This window comes from Sorex fumeus, unplaced genomic scaffold (genome assembly GCF_029834395.1).
Source record: "Sorex fumeus unplaced genomic scaffold, SorFum_2.1 ptg000151l, whole genome shotgun sequence".
NCBI lineage: Eukaryota > Metazoa > Chordata > Mammalia > Eulipotyphla > Soricidae > Sorex > Sorex fumeus.
The window spans coordinates 3,036,499-3,060,206 of NW_026606208.1; the positions used below are offsets into that span (position 1 = coordinate 3,036,499).

General features: G+C 41.2%; 1 protein-coding gene across 4 annotated transcripts in view; it reads left to right on the top strand.

Annotated features, from left to right (window-relative positions):
* RELCH (RAB11 binding and LisH domain, coiled-coil and HEAT repeat containing) overlaps positions 1–20,754 on the top strand; it is a 94,914-nt gene extending 74,160 nt beyond the window's left edge. For 3 of the 4 annotated variants that reach the window (XM_056106950.1, XM_056106951.1, XM_056106952.1), the window contains 9 exons: positions 1,000–1,106; positions 2,241–2,340; positions 5,264–5,346; positions 6,111–6,174; positions 7,656–7,794; positions 10,221–10,337; positions 13,548–13,636; positions 16,302–16,372; positions 19,065–20,754. In XM_056106950.1, the coding sequence (XP_055962925.1) occupies positions 1,000–1,106; positions 2,241–2,340; positions 5,264–5,346; positions 6,111–6,174; positions 7,656–7,794; positions 10,221–10,337; positions 13,548–13,636; positions 16,302–16,372; positions 19,065–19,185 (891 nt within the window). In that variant the 3' untranslated portion in view covers positions 19,186–20,754. Of the gene's footprint in view, positions 1–999; positions 1,107–2,240; positions 2,341–5,263; positions 5,347–5,832; positions 5,916–6,110; positions 6,175–7,655; positions 7,795–10,220; positions 10,338–13,547; positions 13,637–16,301; positions 16,373–19,064 lie in introns of all 4 variants that reach the window. The other variant, XM_056106953.1, reaches the window with a different exon arrangement.
* The last annotated feature ends 2,954 nt before the right edge of the window (positions 20,755–23,708 follow it).

Sequence of the window (23,708 nt, forward strand, 5' to 3'; positions counted from 1 at the left end):
ACCAGGAGAAAGTCCGGAGTATCTCTGCGTGTGGCACAGAACAAACAAACACACAAAAACAAGACAATATAGCCTATCTAGTAAAAGTTCCTGCAGTGATGAAAATAATCGCTACCTGAACTGTCCAATAAGGTGCCACACGGTTCATAAATATAAATATTTGTATTACAGCTGAGGTAGCGAGGGAACGTAATCTATTTTACTTGACTTGTCATTGAAATTTAAATATAGTTGACCACATGCTCAAGTGCCTACTGTGTTAGCATCAGTCTAAATTCAGCCAAGGGCTCCGGTCATTGGCACCACAGAGGGAGGAGGCGGTGGTGTGGACAGTAGCATCTCAGGAGCAATTGGGGGCACTTTTTTGTTTTCTTAAAGAAGGTAGATTTCCAGAGAAGTAGTGAGTGGGTTTTTTGTTTTTTTCTAGAAACGGGGGTTAGTGAGCCAAATAAGAACCTCTGGCCTAAATCTAGATCATCTTTGCCCTTGTGCCATTGTCCTCATAGACGTATATTTAACAATTTTTTTTTTCTTTTTGGGTCACACCTGGCGATGCTCAGGGGTTACTCCTGGTTCTGCACTGAAGAATCACTCCTGGCAGTGCTCGGGGGACCATATGGAATGCTAGGAATTGAACCCAGGTTGGCCACGTGCAAGGCAAATACTCTACTGTTGTGCTATCGCTCCAGCCCCAAACAGATATTTTTTTGTTTTTGTCTGGGTCATGCTCAGCGGCTACTCATGGCTCTGCACTCCGGGATTACTCCTGGCAGACCTCAAGGAACTATATGGGATGATGGGAATTGAATTCAGGTTGGCTACATGCAAGGCAAGCGCCCTACTCACTGTGCTATAGCTCCAGCCCCAATAAATATCTTTAGGGTGCTTCCAATTAGGATATATTTTCCTTACTTGCTAGAATATTCTAATTACAAATAGAATATTATTTTAGCTCTACTGGATTGTGTGGAAATTCATGAGCAATTTTTTTCTCTATAGGAAGAAGATCGGAAACTGTTAGTTGGATTCTTAGAAGATGTAATGACCCTGCTTTCGTTGTCACATGCTCCTCTTGATAGCCTAAAAGCTTCGTTTGTCGAACTAGGGTAAAGTTAATAACGTGTGGCGTTTTAAAATTCATATACATTGGGTTTATAGAGTCCATGATACGCTTTCAGTCTTGATGATTGGCTTACATGCCAGATCTTCTGGTTTTAAGACTTAAACTTTCAGGGAGGGGCATTTTACTTATTTGTAATTTTTAATATTTTTATTTTAATATTTTGTTTTAATATTTTTATATTGGTAAAGGTAAAGGCCCTCCCGTTGATCGTTGATTTGCTCGAGCGGGCCCAGTAACGTCTCCATTGGAGACTTTGTTGTTACTGTGTCTGGCATATCGAATACTCTCGGTAGCTTGCCGGGCTCTCCGCGAGGGGCGGAGGAATCGAACTCGGGTCGGCCATGTTGGCTGCTTGTAAGGCGAACGCCCTACCGCTGTGCTATCACTCAAGAGATGTAAAATAATATTGCAATAAAAGATCTATAAAAAGGGTAGAGACCTATTATTTGGGGTACTTGGAGAAATACAATGAATATAGGTTGAAAGAATAGTTAAAACTGAACTGGAAAGTTCAAATGAACACTGGCTCCTTGGGCTCTTTTTCATTCCAGTAGTTATGCTGATGATGACATCATCTGGCTGCTAAAGTAGTTTTATCTCATCCTTTACTAGAAACAGATTCGTGCTTTTCTTAATAATACCTTCCAGTTGGATGGTCTAAGCCAATTTCCCCTTCCAGTGGTTTGAGTTGATCTTCTGTGATCCATATATGATATGTTATATAATACATGCAGTGCCCCTTTTTTATAAGTGATAAAACTAAAACCCACAAATGTCTTCTTCTTCTTACTCATAAGTTCAGTGCTCTTTTTTTCCTTGAAGATACAGCTTTTCTTTTTTATAACTTTTAAACTGAGTTCTGTCACACGTGCAAAGGCTTAGAAAAGCTTAAAGTATAAGCCTTGACTATCCTAAAACTTCGTGGTGTCTATGAGTGCTAGCTTTTCAAAAGAATATTAAATTACTGAATCATACAAAATTTCTTAAATTTTGTCAATATGTGTACCGTTATAAATATGGTATATCCTTATAAATGGGGTGGTTTTTTTTAATATGCCAGTCATGCACTGGAGCTGTCAATTTTAACATTAATTTTATTTTTATCTTTATCTTTCAGTGCAAATCCAGCCTACCACGAATTGTTATTAACTGTGCTGTGGTATGGCGTTGTACATACTTCAGCACTTGTGAGGTGCACTGCTGCTAGAATGTTTGAGGTACGTAAACAAATGCTTCTGTTGACTCAGTGATTTTCTTTGGAAGAGGGAAAGGGAAATGTTTAAAGAAAGTGATTTGCATAATATATCATGATGTATTGAATAGTATCTAGTTGTGTACTGTGTGATGGGGCAGAACCTTAGCTTTGGCATATTTAAGAATGCCTCTTAGCCTTGTTGGTTCCTTTGACGTTAATCTATTTATCAGTCCCATCTCTTAGATTTTCTTTTAAATCTTATCTATTTTCTGTACTATGCAAGTCTTTTTGACTGTACTTTTCTGTTTACTGAGATAAATGACTACTGCAGTTAAACTGTTAAACAGGCTGTCTTCCAAAATATATAACTTTTAGGAGTTCAAAATACTGGATTCATGAAGCACATTAGAAAATCAATTACTGTCATTGCAGAATGCAGAACACTTCTTTCAGTAATGATTCCCACCTGGTTTTTCATCACACATGGAATAATATCCCCTTAACTGCCCATAGGCTTATAAGAAAGAAGAAACTATTTTTTTCTTATATAAATCTTATGACTATCACAATACTAAGCATTAATGTTAGCTACAACACATAAAAGACTTGGACTTTTTAAAGGCTTTTTTTTTTTTCCTTTTTCTGGTTTATGTTTTGTTTTGTTTCGGCTTGGGGGCTACACCTGACAATGCTCAAGGGCTCCCTCTGGCTCTGCACTCAGGAATCACTTGTGGGGCTCCTCCAGAGTGCCCAGGATCGAACCTGGGTGAGCTGCATACAAGACGCACATCTTGCCCGCTGTGCTGTCTCTCTGGCCAAGATAGTTTTTACTGAACAAAACTTGCATAAGAAGATGTGAGAGGAGAGAAAGAGAGGAAATCCATGTTCCAGAGAGAACACTGGTTTCTCCAGAGTGGAAAAGCTAGCAAGGAGACACCGGGTTTGATGACCAGTACCACGGGCCTCCCTGGAATGACCCTGGTGACCCCCAGAACCCAGGAGCTTAGCACTCCCAGGCTGACCACAGAGCCAGAGTGCCTAAGTGGCCAGACCAGAGGGTACTGGGGTGGGAGGGTGGGACCTACAAAAAAAGAGAAGTGAAAGTAGGGCCAGGAAGATGGCTCGGTGGACTTCGTATGGGAGAGATGAGCATTTCCATCCCCAGCATGCATATCTCATCCTGCACGTGGCCAGGAGTGACCCCAAAACTCCCTAGCCAAGAGTGACTCCTGAGCGCCATGGGGTGTGACCCCAACACCAAAATGAAGCCAGAACATGTCTTTTGAAACTGAGAGCGGGGACCAGAAAGTTAAGGTCAGATAAGGACAGAGCAGATAATATATGTTGCCTTGCATGCAGATTTGATTTGATTCTGACACCACACGTGATCCCCCAGGCACCATTGGAAATGATCCCTGAACATAGAGCCACGAGTAAGCCCCGAGCACGTTGGGGTGTGGCCCAATCCCGCAAGCAATTAAAATGAACATGGCGCTTAGGTTAGCCCTTTTTGTAAAAATGTTTTTTGGTTGGCACATGGTAAGTAGGCACTTTAATACATTGTGTCAACTCAAACATAAGTAAGCTCCTGTAGAAAACGCTACAGAGAAAAAAGTTTTACTTATATTTTTATTTATATTTATTTATATTTAAATTTCTTTGCCGTTTTCTTTTTATCTGATACTAGTAATGTTTTAGTTAATTGTGAAAGTTCTTCTTTTCCTGCATAATTGCCTCTTATTTGTCACAGTTATGTAATGCTGAAGCTAAATTCTAAAGAGAACTACTTGTAAAATGATTACAGATTATTGCAAAATTCAGAATCTTCACATAAGTAAGCAGTACTATCTCTTGTGTTGCGTAGTTTTGTATAGCGGTGGAGGGCTTTGTTTTTTTGCAGGGGTTGAGAAGGCATGTTTGCTTTTTGTTTGTTTTGTGGTGCCAGAGGCCAAATTAGAACTTCTTGTAAATGATCAGCACTTGGTCCAGCCAAAAATTAATTAATTTTTAATGCGTCACAAATCATGTAACTCTGAAATAGTCATAAGAGTAAACTCCCATTTTTTTTTCTTTTTTACATTTTTTGGGCTGCACCTGGCAATGCTCAGGGGTTACTCCTGGCTCTGCACTCAGGAATTTCTCCTGGCAGTGCTTGAGGAACCAAATGGGATGCTGGAACTCGAACCGAGGCGGACAGCATACAAGGCAAATGCCCTGCCTGCTGTATTCCCATTTCTTCAGTGTCTAGTCTGTCACACACAGCATTTCAGTGAACTAGATGCAAACTAGTAGCATAGCTTTTCTCTAAGGTAGATGCTTCGTCCATCATTTCAGATGAGGAAACTGAGTTTCACGGTGTCGTATCTACCTTGGACCACACAGTTCTAAGTGCATAGCTGGAGTCTGCACCTAGACTTGATTCCCACATCAGACACTTCCTCCTAAGGCTGGATTAGATTTTCTACAAAGGAAAGGCTTGGTGATACAAAAGATGGGGAATTTTCCTGTGTGGAGTTTTCTAATTTGCTTTCTGAAGAACAATCAGAAGCAAGTTAGTGGTGGCCCGTAGCTATCGGAGTTTGTTTAAAAACAGTCCAGTTTGCACCGGGTCGGTCACGCTAGATTAGGCCAGATCTACTCCGGAAGTGTATTTCCAGGAAAGCTTTCTTTTACATTGCAGCTGACCATGGGATGACAAACTGTTTGACCAAAACGTACAGGCTCATTGAATTGGTGACCTGCTCTTGTTTTTGTTCTAGGCTGTTTGAGCTTTGTTTTCCTCCTGAGCATTCTCTGCCCTTTTAAAGCACTCTAGTAGCAGTATTTGCTTAGCTTCTAATTTTGGTTTTGCTTTTGTGTTTTCTCTCTTTCTCTTGGTTGTTCCTTTTTTCTGTTTGCTCTTTCCATGCATCGCCTGTGAATACCCCCCTGTGTTGACCAATCAGCTGTTGGTGAAGGGGGTGAATGAAACTCTGGTAGCTCAGAGGGTTGTTCCTGCTCTCATTACTCTCTCCAGTGACCCTGAAATGTAAGTGTCAGCCCTGCCTTTTACACTCAGCATCCTTTCCGAATGTGCCGGCCAAGAAATAACCATCAGCTTTTAAAATTTATGAAAAATAGTTACAGCATTGGATGATGCTCACTTCGTTTTAGCTCTGACGTTACTCTCATGTAACCTCTTAAAGTCATAAACCTCTTCACGAGAAGCCTAACTTAAAGGCCGTGTGTTGGAAGCATCATAGCGTTAGTCCTCGATAAACGTTTCCAGGAACTAAAACTTGCTGATGGACTATTTCTTCCAAGCCAAGAAGGGATGCTTTGCTAATCTCACTAACATGTTGTTACCAGAAAGTGTGTAGGGTCATGAACCAAAGGCTTAACATTTTAATGGCTCGTGTGGGTGACTAAACCAAGACAGGCCAATGAGTCTACCTGCCCATCCTCAGTCACAGCTAACCCAGTTCTCATTCCAGTTTACCACACCATTTTTTATTGCATGTTGACTGGTTTACAGCTGACTCTTCGAGGCATGAGTGAAGCGTTAGTTGACAAGCGGGTTGCTCCGGCCCTTGTTACCTTGTCCAGTGATCCTGAATTGTGAGTTTCACAGACTGCGGCCTTAAGTTATCCTGTCTGTCTTTTTGAGCATTCTTCTTGGTCTGCTTTTTTAATTTACTTTGTCATTGCTAGAGACTAATACAGTATATTTACCTTGTACTTACTTTGATATGCACTTTCATAATCAGGTTATCATCAGAAAGTTTCATTTTATTTCTTCTTTAATTCTAACAGCTCTGTCAGGATTGCCACAATTCCAGCCTTTGGCACTATTATGGAAACAGTTATTCAAAGAGAGGTAGGACGTGATTGGAATTTATGTCTCTGTGTTGTCAAGGTGATGACATTCTAACATACATGTACCCAGGAGTAGTGGGTAGGGGTATCATGGCTTCCATTTAATTTCCACCTTATGTATGAAGCAGAGGAGGATCTCAGTATTTGAAACATAATGGCCTAACCAAAGTATATTTTCATATCCCAAGGGAATCTCCGTCCTTTTTTTCTCAACTAGAAAACCGTGTTAGTCAACTCTCAGTTCTGTTTTAAATTGGACTTGATGATACATTTTTTACAAATCCTCCAAGTGGGTCTACTTCCTGAGTCTTTTGTTTATACGGTGGACTGACACGACCAATAATTTAGGATCGTCTAATAAAAGCACCTAATGATGCTACAGATTCCTCATTACCCATTTGTATAGACCTGAAGTCTGTTTCGCCCGAGAGCTTGAGATACTGGCTTCAACATAGAAATCCCAACATACTAGCTTCACAAGTTTGAATGAGAAGGCACCGTAACCTTCTCTCAAGGTTACTGATGGGAGGCCACGAGCATCTCGAGGTCTCATCTCATCCGCTGCAGTGCACACCTCAGGAGCCTGCTTCCGGCGATTAGTCAGGCTCCTTCCCTCAAAGCATACTGCGATCCTGAAACTTCATTTTGTGTTTTTTAGGTTCTATGTGCAACTTTATACCACTTCTCTAAATTAGTATCAGTTTCATTCTTGGTTATAAAATTGTGTATGTCCTTATACAAATGAAGTGCCCTGAATATTAGATACTAAATTATTTGTGGACATATAACCTAGTCAGTTAAATGGAAAACGAAGGCCTTTGTTTCCAGATGGAAACACTGGATAGACATTTTACCTCCCAAAAAAGTTGTTGTTTTGTTTTTGTTTTTTATCTAATTCCCTTCTCATGTAATTTTTTATGATAAAAGTTAAACGTCTTTGTTCATTATAGAAAGTATTCCCTTGTATTCCTTTGTTTCTTCATTATATATTCCACTAGTGAAGCAACATTAAAGAAAAAAAAAAGTACATCATTTTGCAAAGCTTGCAGTCTTGGCAGAATTTCAACATGTTCTTAATCCTAAAATAAAAATGTCTTTTAGGGAAATGTGAGTAAGATGTAAGTCATTAATGACTCACTGCTTCTTTTAGGTAAATAACTGGATGAATTGCATTGTGATATATTTTTAAAATTATAATTTAACTACAAAATCAGCATAAAGTCACAACGTTTTTCCTAAGTATTGGTGGGCAGAGAGTTCTACTGTTTATACATCCGTCACAGCTAACCCAGTTAGCTGTCAGGAAATTTTTATATTTTTTAATGGAAAATGAATTAACAAGCATTAAAATACAAACTTTTTTTAAGCAAAGTCTAGTTGTTCAATTCCAAATTTCTGCTCTTGTATTAATGTCATTTGAATTCAGTACTTCAAGCTATGTTTAATATATTTCTAAAATGATTTATAATATTCAATTTCAAGTTGCTGGAAAGAGTGAAAATGCAGTTGGCTTCTTTCCTGGAAGATCCTCAGTATCAAGACCAGTATTCTTTGCACATAGAGATTATAAAAACATTCGGTCGAGTTGGGCCTAATGCAGAACCAAGATTTCGAGATGAATGTAAGTTGCATTTTGCTACTGCTTTTTTTTTTTTCTGAATTGTAATATAGAGTCAAAGCTAAAAGATTCTCTGAGGATTTGTCAGATGGTAAAGCTTTCCTCCACTTCTTGTGTTGAAAGTGAAACAAGTTGGTGATGTGAATTGATGGACATTACAAACACTGAGTAGATTCTTCACGTATGCTTACCTGCTGTGAGGCATGAAAACTCAAAATTTCAAGTTGCCTTAAACATTTAACTGATAACTGCAAAATACAATGCTGTCATATATTTAAAGCGAACTGTTTCATCTTTTTAGGAAAATGTTTATCCCTTAACCACATTTTTTAAATTTTTATCACATGATCAATATGTAATGTACCACATAGCATGCAGTTCGGCTATGCCATTTTATTATCAATCTGGTAAAGTGATCTGGTAAAGCATTTTTTGTTTGATAGTTTCTGTAAGGTAAGGTAAAGGCCCTCCCGTTGATCGTCGATTTGCTCGAGCGGGCCCAGTAACGTCTCCACTGGAGACTTTGTTGTTACTGTGTCTGGCATATCGAGTACTCTCGGTAGCTTGCCAGGCTCTCCGAGAGGGGCGGAGGAATCGAACTCGGGTCGGCCATGTTGGCCGCGTGTAAGGCGAACGCCCTACCCGCTGTGCTATTGCTCCAGCCCCTATAGTTTCTGTAGTATTTTTTTTTTTACTATGGACTTCAAACTGTATGACAATTTCTCCGGGGGCATCAAAGCATCCAGTAATTATTAATGCAGAAACTTGTCAGTTATCAGTGCTACACTGTAACCATCTTAGTAATTTGACATTCTCTGGAGGGGACCACAAGATTTCTTTCTTTCTTTCTTTCTTTTTTTTTTTCTATTTGGGTCACACCCTGCGATGCTCAAGTGTTACTCCTGGCTCTGCACTCAGGAATCACTCCTGGCAGTGCTTGGGGGACCATATGGGATGCCTGGGATTGAACTGAGGTTGGCCTCGTGCAAGGCAAAAGCCCTACCCCTTGTACTGTTGCTCTGGCCCCACAAGATTTCTTAAGTCAGTTTGGTTTCCTCGTTGGCTAAGTTATTGCCTCACTTTCTTAAAAGACAAGAGTAAGCAAAAAGGGTAAAAAGTCAGGATTTCGACTGCAGTCTTCATGAGGTCTGCTGTGGGCATAGACCCTTTATCGAGCTACAGAAACACAATCTTGAAGCTAGTTTTACTTTCTTTGGGTAAGGCCGTGAAGTGCTGGTCAAATAAAGAAAAAACGAGAATGACAATATTTTATAATGAACAGCAAGGAAGTTTTTTCCTTTTTTTTAGCAACCAGTTTAGTTTGGTATGCTGTAACTTCCGATTTATCGGTGACCTTAGTAAAAACTGTGAAGTTGCTTTAATTTTGTTGAGGCTACCAGGAGCACAGAGTAAGTTTTAGTTCCTGGATCAATGAATAGGCTTAGTAGAGTATCGGTTTTTCTGCGTGTGCCATTTTGTTAAAACGATGTGATCGCCCCAAGTATGAATTAAATAAACTTTCTGTGTCAGGAAATGTGATCTGGGAAGAATTGATCAGCATTTGTACAGATTTTTACAAGCTCTGCTTCAGCTTTTTTTGGTAATATTTGTATAGTATTTTGCCTGTCTGAGACTGTAGTTATTTCTAATTCATATATGGTACCTTAATATATATCTCTTTGGAATTTTCAAGAACTTCCAAAAATAATTGTTTTATTTGAAAATTCTATTTACAAAATAGATAGCTACCTTTAATAGCAATTATGTTGACATTGAGAAAAAATTGAGTACAGAGACATCGCAGAAGGAATAAAGAGGCCATGGATGGATGGAAAAAGAGCGTAGACGGGAAGGTTCAAGAGCTCGGGGCCGCCGCAAACTAGAAAATCTCGGGACGATTTTTGAATCCTAGAATCATCATTTTGTTGAGATAAGGCAATGTCAACTACTGGATTAGAGTATAAATTAATTGACCTTTGAGCAGGAAACCAACAGAGACTTGGGTTTTGTTTGCCAGATTCGGCTAGTGTGCCTCTGGGAAGCGCAGAATTTGGCACTCTGCTACTGAGTTGGCTGATGTTTCTTCAGTCATTGCTTTTATTTCAGCAGTAAATTGTTATTTTTGAAATGTTAATATATTTTAAAATTTAAGGTATTAAGTCTACTTAGTGACTTGAAAACTCAACTGCCTGTGCTGTTTGACATTAGCCTTTACTACAGATTTGGGAAATGAAAACAATAATTTTATGAGGGAGTAAAGTAATTTATTGGAAAAGAAAATCTGTGCTACGTATTTTTTTAATGTGAATATTTATGCTTTGCCTGTAGACATTTATTTGTAAAAATAATGCTAGAGGTCGATAGTTTTCATTATGAGTGTTGTGAGTGCATGACTTTAATAAACTGGGAATGTCTTTTCTTTTTTTCAGTTGTTATTCCACATTTGCATAAGTTAGCCTTGGTGAACAATCTACAGGTTGTGGATTCTAAAAGACTGGATATCGCTACCCACTTGTTTGAAGCCTACAGTGCTCTCTCCTGTTGTTGTATCCTTGCTTTATTAAGATTTCTCTACATCTGTATGGCCAATTTTACTGTCAGCCTCAGTTGGTAACTTTTTCATGAATTTAATGAGTGTAGTTTCTATACCCTGCTTACCATAAAGATTATAGAAAAGTGAAATTTTGATTTTGACTTGACTTCTAACGCAACCATAATTTTAATGGTCTATAGTTTAAGATATAATTAGTAAAACTTGAGTGACTGGAGCAATAATATAGAGGGTAGCGTGCTTGCCTTGCACATGGCTGACCTGGTTCAGTCCCCGCATCCCATATGGTCCCCCGAGGACCACCAGGAGTAACTTGCACAGCTGGGTATGACAAAAAAAAAAAAACTTTATAGTCAAAGCTTCTGTTAACAAAGTTTTTTATATACTTTAATATGAATGTTTAGCCATCTGTATCCAATAGAATATTCTAAATGTTGCATAGAGTCACTCACTAAGAAAAGAACAGCAAAGTCTGGAGGTAGTATAGTGGGAATTGTGCTGGTTTGAGCCCGGCTCCCCAGAGGTCCTCCAAGCCCCGCAAGGAGTGATCCCTGAGCTCAGACCAGGAGTAAGTCCTGAGAACCACCGGGTTGGCCAGCAATAACTAAATAATGATCTTCAGTGATGGCAGCAGTGGTGAGAGAACACTGAGGTCACTTACCCCGTGTGCCCCACTCCTTTCTGTAAATGGTTAAAAAAAGCTTGACCACATTAGTGACTTCTCCTGTGAGAGACACTAAGTAGAATAATAATCTTTAGCTGTCTCATTCAGTGTTCTTTTTCCCTGTTCCTAAGGTGAAACTCAGATTAAGAGGAGCAGAGTGGACCCCCACTCGAGGCTCTCCCGTCAAAAGGCAGGAGGAGGTGAGGAGAGGAGATAGAGCACGGAAGGCAGGACTGAATAATCCAACAGGCTTCTGTAAAATACCCACAGGCCTAAGACTATGGCAGGGGAGATGGCCGCAAAGAGCTGCTCCTAGTGACTCATCAGAGAAAGCAGGATTGCGAGTTACCATCTGGGCCCAGAAAAGTAGCTCAGCGGGCTGAGTTCATGCTGTGCCTGGGGGAACGCCTAGTCCAGGCCCAGCACCACAAGGCCCCCCGAGAACCAGAGGGAGCAAACGTCGGAGCAGTGAGTAGCCCAGAAGCACCACTGGGTATGGCCCCCCCAAAAAACAAAAAGTTGTAGAATTTAGTGTTTCACCACAAATACAGATACAGATACAGACATCAGTTTGAACTAATGCAAAAAGTGGATGGGCCATGGGGGGGGTTGGTGGGGGAGGGAGGGCGCAGCAATGTTTTGTGGCCACACTCTGAAGGTGCTCAAAGTTTACTCCTAGTTCTGTGCTAAGGGATCATGCGTCACTCCTGGCAGTGCTCAAGGGACCATGTGCAGTGCCAAGGATCAAACCTGGAAAGGCCACATAGAAGAAAAGTGCCTATATGCAGTTGCTCCCAGTTTTTAATTTAAAAAAAAAATGCTCCAGAATAGCACTGATACAGGGCGGGAGCGATACTATAGCAGGGAAGTCATTGGCCTTGCTCACTGCCGACCCAGCTTGATCCCCAGCATCCCATATGGTCCCCCAAGCACCCCCAAGAGTAATTCCCGATAGCGGAGCCAGAAGTAACCTGAGCATCTCGAGGTGTGACCCAGAAAGCAAAAAAAAAAAACCACTGATACTCATTGACAGTGTTATTGCAGGAAATATACTGATGAGAGATACTTGTTTTCAAATAATCAAATCAAGAAAATAGAAAGGTAAAATTCATTTGTTAAGGAGCTACTTACCTTTTGGGAGCTTTAAAACAAAATTATATGCATAGTTGACCGTTTTATTTGGGGAATTTGTTACAGGTCACCTATTCTTGTGGATAATATAAATCATATTTTATAAAGTGGATGGAGCTATTTGATTATTTTATGCCTCATCCATATGAAGATATAAGTACATATATCTTCATGTGCTTGGTTCTGTGAAAAGCAGAACTTATTGTCATTCCTGATTTATCTTGTTAGCATTTGAAACTTGGAGAACATAGAGGAAGCAAAAAGAGGAAGTGTACTTTGAATTAGCAAGGAAGAACTCTTTGTAATGGAGAAGTGACAGGACCCTTATGTGAAAGAAATAATGGCATGTCGAGTTTTATTTCCAAATATATATATATATATATATATATATACACACATATATAGAGAAAGAGAGGGAGATTTTTATTGAAATGTTTGCACCTATTCCCTAGACTTTGTTAAAGTAGGTGTTTAAAAGCAGAAGTAAGAAGTTCTGTATAATCCTGTAGAGCAAGGAATTGTACCCAATTCAGTTAAAGGAAAGCGCCATCTAAGCAATACATGCTGTTCATTTACTGAAAATGTTTGTGTGGTAAGCATAACAGGTTGAATTTTATTAGTAGGGTAGTATGGCTACTAATAAAACCACATCATTGGGGCCACAGTGATAGTACAATGCTCCAGCCCCTAAGTTTAATTCATTAACTGTGAAGAAGATTCAGAAACATTTCTTATGCTAGACATCAAATTTTTCCATTTTTTTTTTACAATGGCCTTTTACATCCATAACTTACCAGTTATAAGCAATTGGCTTTTGTCAAATCTTTCCTAAAACAGCCAAGTCAGTTGTCATGGAAACATCAATTCTCTTATGAGGAGGGGGCATGCTCATTTATACATTCACTGAAGTTATGTACTTAATTGTACACATAATTTCATGTTTGTGTAATATATCATTAAATCATATAATATTTCAATAATAAACGCTCTATATAAAATTTTATGTTAAAAGGATACTGGAATGAATATGCTTGATTGCTCATTTTTTAATAGTTTTTATTATAAATGACTTCAAGGTAGCTCTGTCAGCACATGAGAGGCAGGCTGAAAGGAGGCCTGTTTTTTTCTAAGCAGTGAGCTTGCATTTAGGATTTGTTGTTTGGGGGCCACACCCAGCAGTACTTAAGGCTTGCTCCTGGCTTTGTACTTGGGATTATTTTATCCAGAGTGCTCGGGACCATATGAGGTGCCAGGGATTGAACCGGGTAAGATGCATGAAGGTGAACACCCTACCCTCTCTGTACTCTCTCTCCCGCCCCCTTCAGAAATTTTCTTTCCTTTTATTCTATCCATTATTCATTCGGACACATTAGTCGGTTTGCTTTAATTCCCTTAATTGCCCGTCACAAGTCATCTCAGAGGATTTAATGGTTAATCACTTTTTACCTGGTCTCAGATGTTTACGCACTGATATGGAACATCTCTCTCCGGAGCATGAGGTAAGGCACCGTGATGATCAGTGTGCTGTGTCCGTACCTGCCATGTCCTCTGCAGCCTTGATTCCTTTATGCAGGAGGCTCAGGAGTGATAAGCTGTGTGTAGTTTTTTAAATCTCCAAGTAAATGGTGATGGTCAAGCTTAGCAACTCCTTAACATCTTTGCTCTGCCTTAATTCTCTACATTGGGAATAATGTTCTCTCCTGTCCTGAATTGATTTAGAATTTACTTAGATAACGTGTGTGGAATAGATGAAATACTTTTGCTTGCTGTGTTTGGGGGCCACACTTGGGGTATTCCGGGGCTTCACCTAGTGCTGTGCTCCAGTGGTGCCCAGGAGACCGTGAGGTGAATCTGGAGCTCCCGCATACAAATCATATGCTCCAGCCCTTTGATCTGTCTTCCTGGCCAAGAAATACTTGGTAATCTACAAAATGCTATACAGAGTTTTGCTATACTCTGACCTGCAAATTTATTAGAGCAAAGTTTCTGTTTGCTCTCTCTCTCTCCCCATAACTTTGTGTTTTCTTCAAAATCCTAAAGTTGTGTATTTCCTACTCTACATCTGATGCCTATTTTTTTTTAAAACCAGCTTTTCTTTAAGGTGTTATTATGCTTGGTAAATGAGACAAAACAAAAAATTCCCGTTAGCCTTCTCCCAAATCTCTTTTCCTCATTTATTCCACTCACCTTCTGAGCTTTCAAACTCTTTGCTAGCACATCACTGCCATCACACTGATCCGGAGAAACTGCTAACTCTGGAGTCATTGGTGATCAGAGTGCAGGTGGAAGGGGCGCTTTGCAGACCAGAAGGGTTGTGTATCCTTGCTGCATAACCTAGTCAGCATGCGATGTTCTGAACCTTTGCCTTAGACTTGAATTTGGTGGATATTGCATCCCACTGTGGCTTCATTTGCTATTTCCTGATTTTTGAATTTCACTGTCTCGGGGTTCCTCTTGGAGAGCCCAGCAAGCTGCTGGCAAAGCAAAGCCTGGCAAGCTCCCCATGGCATATTTGATATGCCAAAAAACAGTAACAGCAAGTCTCACAATGGAGACGTTACTGGTGCCCACTCGAACAAATAGATGAACAACGGGACGCCAGTGCTTCTGGCTCAGGGGACCATAGGTGGTGCCAGGGATTGAACCTGAGTCAGCCACATGTAAGGCAAGGAGATGCTTGAGGAAACCAGCAAGTAGCAGAAGAAAATTACTGAAAATTGAAAAGCCAAAGGTAGCCAAACAAAGTATATAATGTGTTAAATGCCAAGCCAAACAAGAGAAAATATTCCCCAAAATCGGTTAATCCAGTAGATCCGTTAAATCTTTTAATTAAAGATCTTGTAATTCTTTTAACAAGATGCACCGGGCAAAAGGGCCCTTCTCGGAATAATACCCAAACCCTTTCCATAATCTGCAGGGTGCGATGGGACCTCTCCCAACCCCGTGTCTGTGCCTCAGTGCTCACCTCTGCCTCGCCCTGTGCCCGCCACTCTGAGCTCTCTGAGCTTATGTGAAAACCCCACAGGTGCGCTGCTGCCTTCGGGGCCTTGCTCTTGCTCCTTTGCGATGTGTCCTCTTCCTCGGGAAGCCTACTCTGGCCATGACCCTGCAGTCTTTTTTTTGGTTTTGTTTTTGTTTTTTTGGGTTTGTTTTTTTGTTTTTTTTTTTTTTTTTTTTTTTTGCTTTTTGGGTCACACTCGGTGATGCACAGAGTCGTGGCTCTGCACTCAGGAGTTAACTCCTGGCGGTGCTCAGGGGACCATATGGGATGCTGGGAATCAAACCCGGGTTGGCCTCGTGTAAGGCAAAGGCCCTACCCGCTGTACTGTCGCTCCAGCCCCCCCTACAGTCTTCTTGACCTTGGCTTTCCAGCACCACTTCCCTCACTGAATGTTCTTGCCACAGCCCCATGTTACTCTTACCGTCTGTCTTCTTTACTAGAATGTAAATTCTTCAAGGGGCATAGCATGTTTGTTCGTTTTACTGTATTCACTCTGTTGAGGTGGGGGCAGCCCGCCACATTAGGGGTGGCAGTTGGCACTGCTGTTCAGTGACCTCCATGCCCGCTGTACGCGCCAAGAATATTCAAGAGTCGTTCCATCTTGGGGGCAATTACCAACAATAGGAGCAGTGGTTTAGATCCATCCACCCTGTCCATCACTTACAAATTCTTCCTGCAAGAAGGATGTTTTCCAACTCGAATTATATTTTAAAGGACATGGGCCTATACCTGCTCTCTGCTGTAGGAATTAAAATCGACCTTAGACCGTCTTGCATTTTGTAACCTGGAGAAAGTAAAGAGACATGGAACAGTATCACTTTCATTGGAAAAGTATCTCTGTGACCATGGTGATATGTGCATGAGATAAATATACAAATGTATATACATTTAACTTGAAAGATTACTGGGAGAAGCTAAAGAATGGAAATCAGATTTAGACAGGTTAATAGGAAAATGCAAAATATTTTGGATCTTTTGAAGCTATTTCTGTGACTAGTATAACTATTTATTATAAATTCTTTCAACAAAGTAACTGCCAAACTTTGCATTTTTAACTGCCATGTTCGTTGATGGAAATATTGAAAATTAAATGCAAAGCTTTATGTGTAACCTTATTTCACAGTGCAAATTGCCTTTCACTAAAATCATGCTTTTTACATCAGGTTATTTTAAGTTCCATGATCAAAGAATGTGAACAAAAAATAGAGAACAAGACTGTCCAGGAGCCACAAGGGTAAGGTTTTCATCCTTTGTTGTTTTTAAGGCTGTCATGTTCACTTTAATTTCTCTGTTCAAACTTTACATAGATTATTATAGCTTTGTATAATAACAATTTCTTGGGAGAGAAAAAAATTGTTTACATTTGGAGTTCTCTGAAGCTAGTCCATAGGCATCTGCACCAAAATTACCTGGGAAATATGAAATTTAAATCTCTGCCTTCATGCTGTGTGCATTCCTCTCAGCAGTTGCACGTTTAGAAGCTTCCAGAGCGATTCTGATGTGTAGCCAATGTTGGGGGTCCCTATTTGGGTTAAACAAAATAACTGCTTTGGTTAAAATAGTTTCATTTGTGACAGGAGTTGTTTCTCTTGCAGAGGATTTTACATTTTTCTATGTTCTAATCACAAGCTTCTAATCAAACCAGTTAGAATTCAGAGATTCTGTGAAATTAAATACAAACTTAGATGTAAAAGGGTATTGAACATTCAGTAGAGGAAGTAATTTTGGGGGGGGGGAAGAGGGGGGCTTTTTGGGTCACACCCGGCAATGCTCCGAGGTTCCTCCTGGCTCTGCACTCGGGAATCACTCTTGGGGGTGCTCAGGGGACCCTATGGGATGCCGGGAATTGAACCAGCCACACACAAGGCAATACCCTCCCCGCTGTCCTATCACTTCGGCCCCAGAGAAGTACTTTTCAAGTAGACCGGTTGTTCTGTGGCCAAAGTAAACTTGGACATTTGATCTTAAATGAGGCCTGCTGGGCAAAAATGGTTCAAAGGTGTTTCTGTCATAAGGTGATGAGCATGAAAGGACCTTTGACCCGTCAGCCTTGGGACTCACGTCCATACACACTCACTCCACCACAGCCAGCACTTGTCCCTGACCACGCAGCAGAAGCCCCTCTCTCGCCTCCTAGAGTGGTCGTGACAACTTACAATAAAAGTATCTTGAGTCGCTGGAAAGATCGTAGAGGGGTTGCGTGCAGTTGACCCAGTTCAGTCCTGCATGTGGTCCCCGGAGCACCGCCAAGACTAACCCTTAAGCACCCCGGGATGTGGGCCAGATGTCAGATATCTCTGCACATATATTTCAGGGAGAGGCTTCCATTCTGAACACACAATCTATCAAATTAACACCAAAGTAAGTACTTCAGGTCATTTGTCATCATTTAAAATGTCTAAGTGATGGGGCCAGTGAGAGCCTGGGGTTAAGGCGCTTCCCTTTCATGCCGCCGGCCCACATGTGGTCCAGTGAGCCGCACCCTGGCTGCTCCTTGAGTCACTGGGTATGGCCCCAAAACAAAAATTATATGGTGGCTTATTTCAAATATGCAAAGTTGGGGCCAAAGAGCTAGTTCAGCATGTAGGGCCGTTGCCCTGCACGCAGTCGACCTGGGATCGATCCCAGCACCCCATATGGTGCCCTGAGCAGCATCAGGAGTGATTCCTGAGTATAGATCCAGGAGTGAGCCCTGAACAACACCCAGTGTGGCCCCAAAAACCAAAAAAGTAAATATGAAAAGTTCTGCAATAGTAATTAGTCTGCATTTTTCAGATGAGGAAATGGACTCAGAAAAATGTGTTCCTGGGTCCAGAGAGTACAGCAAGGAGGGGCACTGCCTTGCAGGCGGCCAACGCAGGGTTAGTCCCCAGGCTGCATCTGGTCCCCAGAGCACAGGTGATCCCAGGAGTAAGGATCCCAGAGCCAGGAGTAAGCACCACAGGGTGTCACCCAAAAACCAAAAGTAAATGACAAATTTACTAAAACTTCCCATTGGCACTGAGAACAGGGCCCACCGCCTCCATAAAGTAGCATTGTATAGAACTGTTTCCAGCACAGGATAAGACCTCGCTTACTTAGCGTTGAAATAGGGATCATTTCTAACTTCCAGGGTGCTCTAAGAATGAAGGGAGGGAGCCAGAGAGATAGAACAGCAGACAGGGCCCTGGCCTTGCACGCAGGGGGCTGGGGTTTGATGGCTGGCACCACTTACGGTCCCCCAGCACCGCCAGGAGTGATCCCCAAGCACAGAGCCGAGAGGAAGCTCTGAACATGACTGGGTGTGGCCCAAACGAGAAATAAATAAATGAATAAATGCTACTTATAGGCCTCATTTGACATCGCATGTTCTTACCTGTCTGACGCCACTGATAATGACACTTTCTTTATACTCATATAATCAACTTTGGTAGCCCAGTGAGGTGGGTAATAGAATTGTCTCCACTTGACAAACATGGAAACACATTATATAATTTTGCCAGAGTCATTTGTAGCTAAATGATAGAGCCACAGTTGGGCCTTCCTCAGACCTGCTTCTAACTCTTATCCACCTGCTTTCCTTACTGCAGGGGCTAGCCACGGAGGCCCCTGAGTAGCGTCCACAAAATTTCTCCATAGGGACTGGAGCGATAGCACAGCGGGTAGGGCATTTTCCTTGCATACAGATAACCCGGGTTCAATCCCCGGAATTCCATATCGTCCCCTGAGCACCGCCAGGAGTAATTCCCGAGTACAAAGCCAGGAATAACCCTTGTGCATCACCAGGTGTGACCCGAAATGCAAAAAAAAAAAAAAATACTTCTCCATAAATACGTGCTGCCAGTTCAGAACCTAACTGCTAGCATTTTACTAAAACTGAAATGGAACAGTGGGTATCTGAATAGTTTTACATGATTGGAATGTTTCTTCCCTCCCCTCCCCCCCAGCTCAATGTCGATTGCTGCAAGCTTAGTGAGTGAAGACACAAAGACCAAGTTTCTGAACAAAATGGGCCAGTTAACAACTTCAGGTGCCATGTTGGCCAATGTGTTTCAGAGGAAGAAGTAGAGGAGGAAGAGACCCCAGCGAACACTAAGGTGGACCTCGAGCAGGCCGCTTCCTTGTACTTGAAGTACTTGCCTTTGTTATTTGTTTTATGTTCTTGCATTATAAGTTTCTCCTAACCTCCAAAGATGTTTGCACTGCTTTTGATTATTGCTATGTATCTGTTTATTTTGGAGTTGTAACTGTGATGATAAAAATATTAATGGCAGTCGATACTCCAAGTCCCTCTTCTGTGTTCTTGTCTTTCAGGATAATTTTTTATATGTATACATATATATATATATGGTGAAAAGTTTTTTTTTTTAATTTTTGGATGGGATATCGGCAGATATCTGTATTATACACTAAGCTATTACAATGGTACTTAAAATAATGTAAATTTGAAGTCATTGTTATAAAGTAATAAAGTGGAGATTACTTAAGTATTTAAATTATGAAGAATAATGCAGACTTTTTATTGTTTCTTAACTGACTAGAAAGAGCCACCAGCATTACTCTGTGCCTTTGGACTTCAGTTTGTGTGCCTGTAGGAACTGTGTGCATTCCATTCGCACAGTCTTCATGGTGCTGTGCCGAATTCAAAGTACAAATCCTACAGGAAGTAGATAATAATGAAACTTTCAACGTTTCAAAGCCCTCACGAATCTTCTTTCAGTGCTGTTTAAGTCTCCCTAGCATTTACACACATCAAATAGATTTACCCAAGGAAAGATAGCACATAGGTGAAGGGGACTGGTCAGTCACCAAGATGAATTTTACAAACTGGTATGTAGTAGATTTAAATATTTAGAAAATAAAAGTAAGACATGATAATAACTGTAAAATTTTTTCCCAAGTTGAATTATAAAAGAAAATACAGTTTAAATCTTAAACGTAATGCTTGTCTGTGTATGCTATTTTTTTTAAGATATTTTCCAAGTGATTTAAATTTCAAAAGATTATCTTTTCATTCTGTGTGTTACAGAGAAGTACTGAAAAGTTAAGGACATTTGCAGGCTGCTTTTTCCCTCAAAACTTCAAATGACAGTGGCTAACTTATTACTGGTTAGTTATCACCCTGTTCCTTAAAGTTAGCGAGGGTTCTTGCGTTGGGTATTTATTACAGAGCATAAAGTCATTGTACAGTTCCCCGGGAATTTGGTAGTTGTTTGTACAGTGGTATGACTTGAAGTAGGAAAGAGAGGTACTGGTCAGAGATGGGGGGGTGACTGTTTGAGGGGTTTTTAAAAAATTAATATTTTGATAAGAGAATTCTCATTTGAGCACAGTTGATACACATAGTACTTCTCATATTTGTTGTACAGACTGGTTTGATATTCTTCAAGCATAGTTGGATTCCACTTCCCGGGAAAGCTAGTTTGCCACACAGGCTTATCAAATAAGTTGCCCTAGCAAAGCCACTTGAAAAGCCCATTCTGAAATTATGTCTTTCACCCGCAGCAAAATCATTGTAATCTCTCCAGTCCTTCCGAGAACTGTTGGATTCTAGGCATTCCTGAGAAATTGAAAGTGGCTTCCTTTCATGTCAAAAAATGTTGATCTATGATAAATAAAATGTTTTTGAATACTTGCTTTCGTTTTGTGTTCGGCTATACTTATTTCCATTTTGCTCTTACAAATTTTCTTTCTCTTCCTCCCCTCGGTGTAGTAGTCTCGGGCTGAGCACTCGGTCACCTCGGTCACACACTGAGTCGTGATGCTCACCCACTCTCTGGTGGCTGTGTGTTCACTAGGAACCCCGGACCGAGAGCAGTGCCCTGGGTCCCACTCAGCATGTGGGCAGTGCCAGGGGTCAGACCTCCAGCCTCGTGTCTGCCTCCAAGCTGGCCCCTCAGCCCCTTTACTCCATTTTAAAGCACTTTATCCAAACCAAAGGAAGTGGGAATACATATTAATTAAAATGCACTTGAGTGTATAAGGAAGCACCTGTATTTTAGTTTACGTTTACATAAAAAAAGATTCTATTGCTGCAATTTTAATACATTCCAGAGGAGTTAAAGGATTTAAAGGACGTTTTTTAAATTCTCATTTGCTTTGAACTTTAGTAATATGAGTATGTTTTCAGGTTAATGAATATATGTTTTATTTATGATTTTATTTGTGAATCTACCTAGGTGTTTGCTTTTTTAAGGCATCAGCTAGCAAGATACACATTATATTTCAATTTCAATTGAATCTTATTATGCTGTTTAAAAATAAGACAATATAGAGCAAAAAATAAGAAGAAGACAGACATTAATCATTGAAACTTAGTGTGTTCTTAAAAATCCCAAGTTTGGGTTCGGAGCAGTAGTATAATAGGGAGTGTGCCAGCCTTGCATGCAGCCATCCCAGCCTCGATCCCTGGTATCTAACATGTCCCCCCAAGCACCACCAGAAGTGATTCCTGAGTGCAGAGCTAGGAGTAAGCCCTGAACATTGCTGGGTATAGCTAAAAAAAATAAAAACTCACAAATTCACCACATAAATATCATATGCGTTTTAATACTTAATAAGAACTAAGTTTGCAGAGTAATGAGAAACTAATTGGAAATCATAATTTTATAAAAACAAGCCAGGGATTTAAATTTTTTTAGAAAGCAAAGTATATGAAACTGATGTGTGACTGACACAATATCTCAATTTATAGGTGTTTTTGATTTTTATTGATTGGTGTTCACATCCATTTGAGAGCTAATTTTCCTAAACATCAAACTGACTTATGACCTATCCCTCCATCAGTGTACATTTCCCACCACCATTATCCCCCGTATCCCTCCTGCTACTCCGCGCCCCCCCCCCACCCGCCCCCAGCCTGCCTCTGTGGGAGGCACTTGTAGTTCTTATATGACACACACACAATTCCCCCAGTTCAGTGTGATAAAAAAATGTAGGTTACCTTGCTTTTCTCCAAAGAATCCTCATTAATATCTGAAAATTTCTATCTAAAGCTTATTTATATAAGCTTTATATTCCTTTATGTTTTGATTCCTTTTATTCTGAAGTAGGCAGGAGATCGGTGGAGAGGGCATGGGGCATAAGGCCTGGGAATGAGTTCTCGGGATGTGATTTAAGAAATTCCGCTGCCACTAGCCCTGCAGTAGCCAAAAGGCCACAACATTGTAGACAGAGAAAATGAGGCTGGTAAGTTCAACTCCAGCTGAAGCCTGAGAAGCCTGGACCCTCACAGGTGAGGAACTTCAGCAGGAACTAAAGGCTGAGAGAAGAGCGCAAAGGAGGGTCCAGGGGTCCAAAGCTCTTTATGACAATGCCCTGGGCCTCTGCTGTCCATAGGAAGCCCAGGCGGAGGCCATGAACAGTTCTCTCTTTCCTCCCTCAGAATCTCTAAACGTTTTACTTCACTATTCATCTTCTGAAATTCTTTTCTGCGGGGCGAAGGCGGCATTTCTGGGACCCCAGGGTAGGAATTAGGGATGCCGTTCCTTTCCGGCAGAGAGCAATTCTCACTGCAGCTTTAACCCCTCTGGACAGAACCGCAGATGGGGAACCCCCTCTGGGCAGATGCAGGTACAGTCTGGCTCCTGCTGTGGGCAGCAGCTGAGACGTCCTCCTCGAATCCGCCACCTCTCTTCTTCCCAATAAGTTACCTGCAGGTTACTTCATTTCTATCACTAGGAATAAGATTTCTTGAGGGATCCTTTTTGTTTTGTTTTTGAGCCACACGCAGTGCTCAGGGGTCACCCCTGGCTCTGCTGGTCACTCAGGAGTTACTCCCAGCAGTGCTCGAGGGACCTTATGGGATGCCAGGGATTGAACCTAGGTCAGCTGCATGCAAGGTAAGCACGCTACCCCACTGTATTATCACTCCAGCCCTCTTGAGGGATTTTAATGAGTAAAATTTATACTAACCATAAACATAATTTGTATTGTGAATTACAGCTATGAAATTCTTTCTCCAGCTGCCAGTTGTTGTTGGGATTATTTGTTGGCAGGTAGCAGTCGGTTCTCATACTTTTTAACAGTGGTAGCAGGTGGGACACTGTGTTAGCGCACATGTGAAACATTCCTGACAAGTATGTTTATTTCATGCTTTTATAAATGTATTTGGAACTTCTCATGTCAGGGCCAGAGAGACAGTACTGGGGTTAAAGTGCGTGTATTGTACACAGCCGACCCAGGTTCAATCCTCAGCATCCCATATGATCCCCCAAGCACAGCCAGGAGTGATGCCTGAGCACAGTCCAGGAACTGGACCCTGAGTAGCGCCAGGAGACCATAGGGGGTAAAATCACTTAAATCACTTAACTTCCCGTTAGTCGTCGATTTGCTCAAGCGGGCGCCAGTAACATCTCCATTTGTCCCTGTCGCGTGCTAGTGTAGCCCAATGGCATCTGTTCGCTCCGGGAACATGAAGGGCCTCAAACCGATCGTTCATGATCTTGACAAAGAAGTCTGACCATCTGGTAGGTGGGCGGCCACGCGGTCTTTTGACATCCCGTGGAATCCAGTCGGTAACAGCTCTAGTCCAGCGGTCGTCTTTAAATCTCACTACGTGACCAGCCCATCTGATTTTCGACAACTTGGCA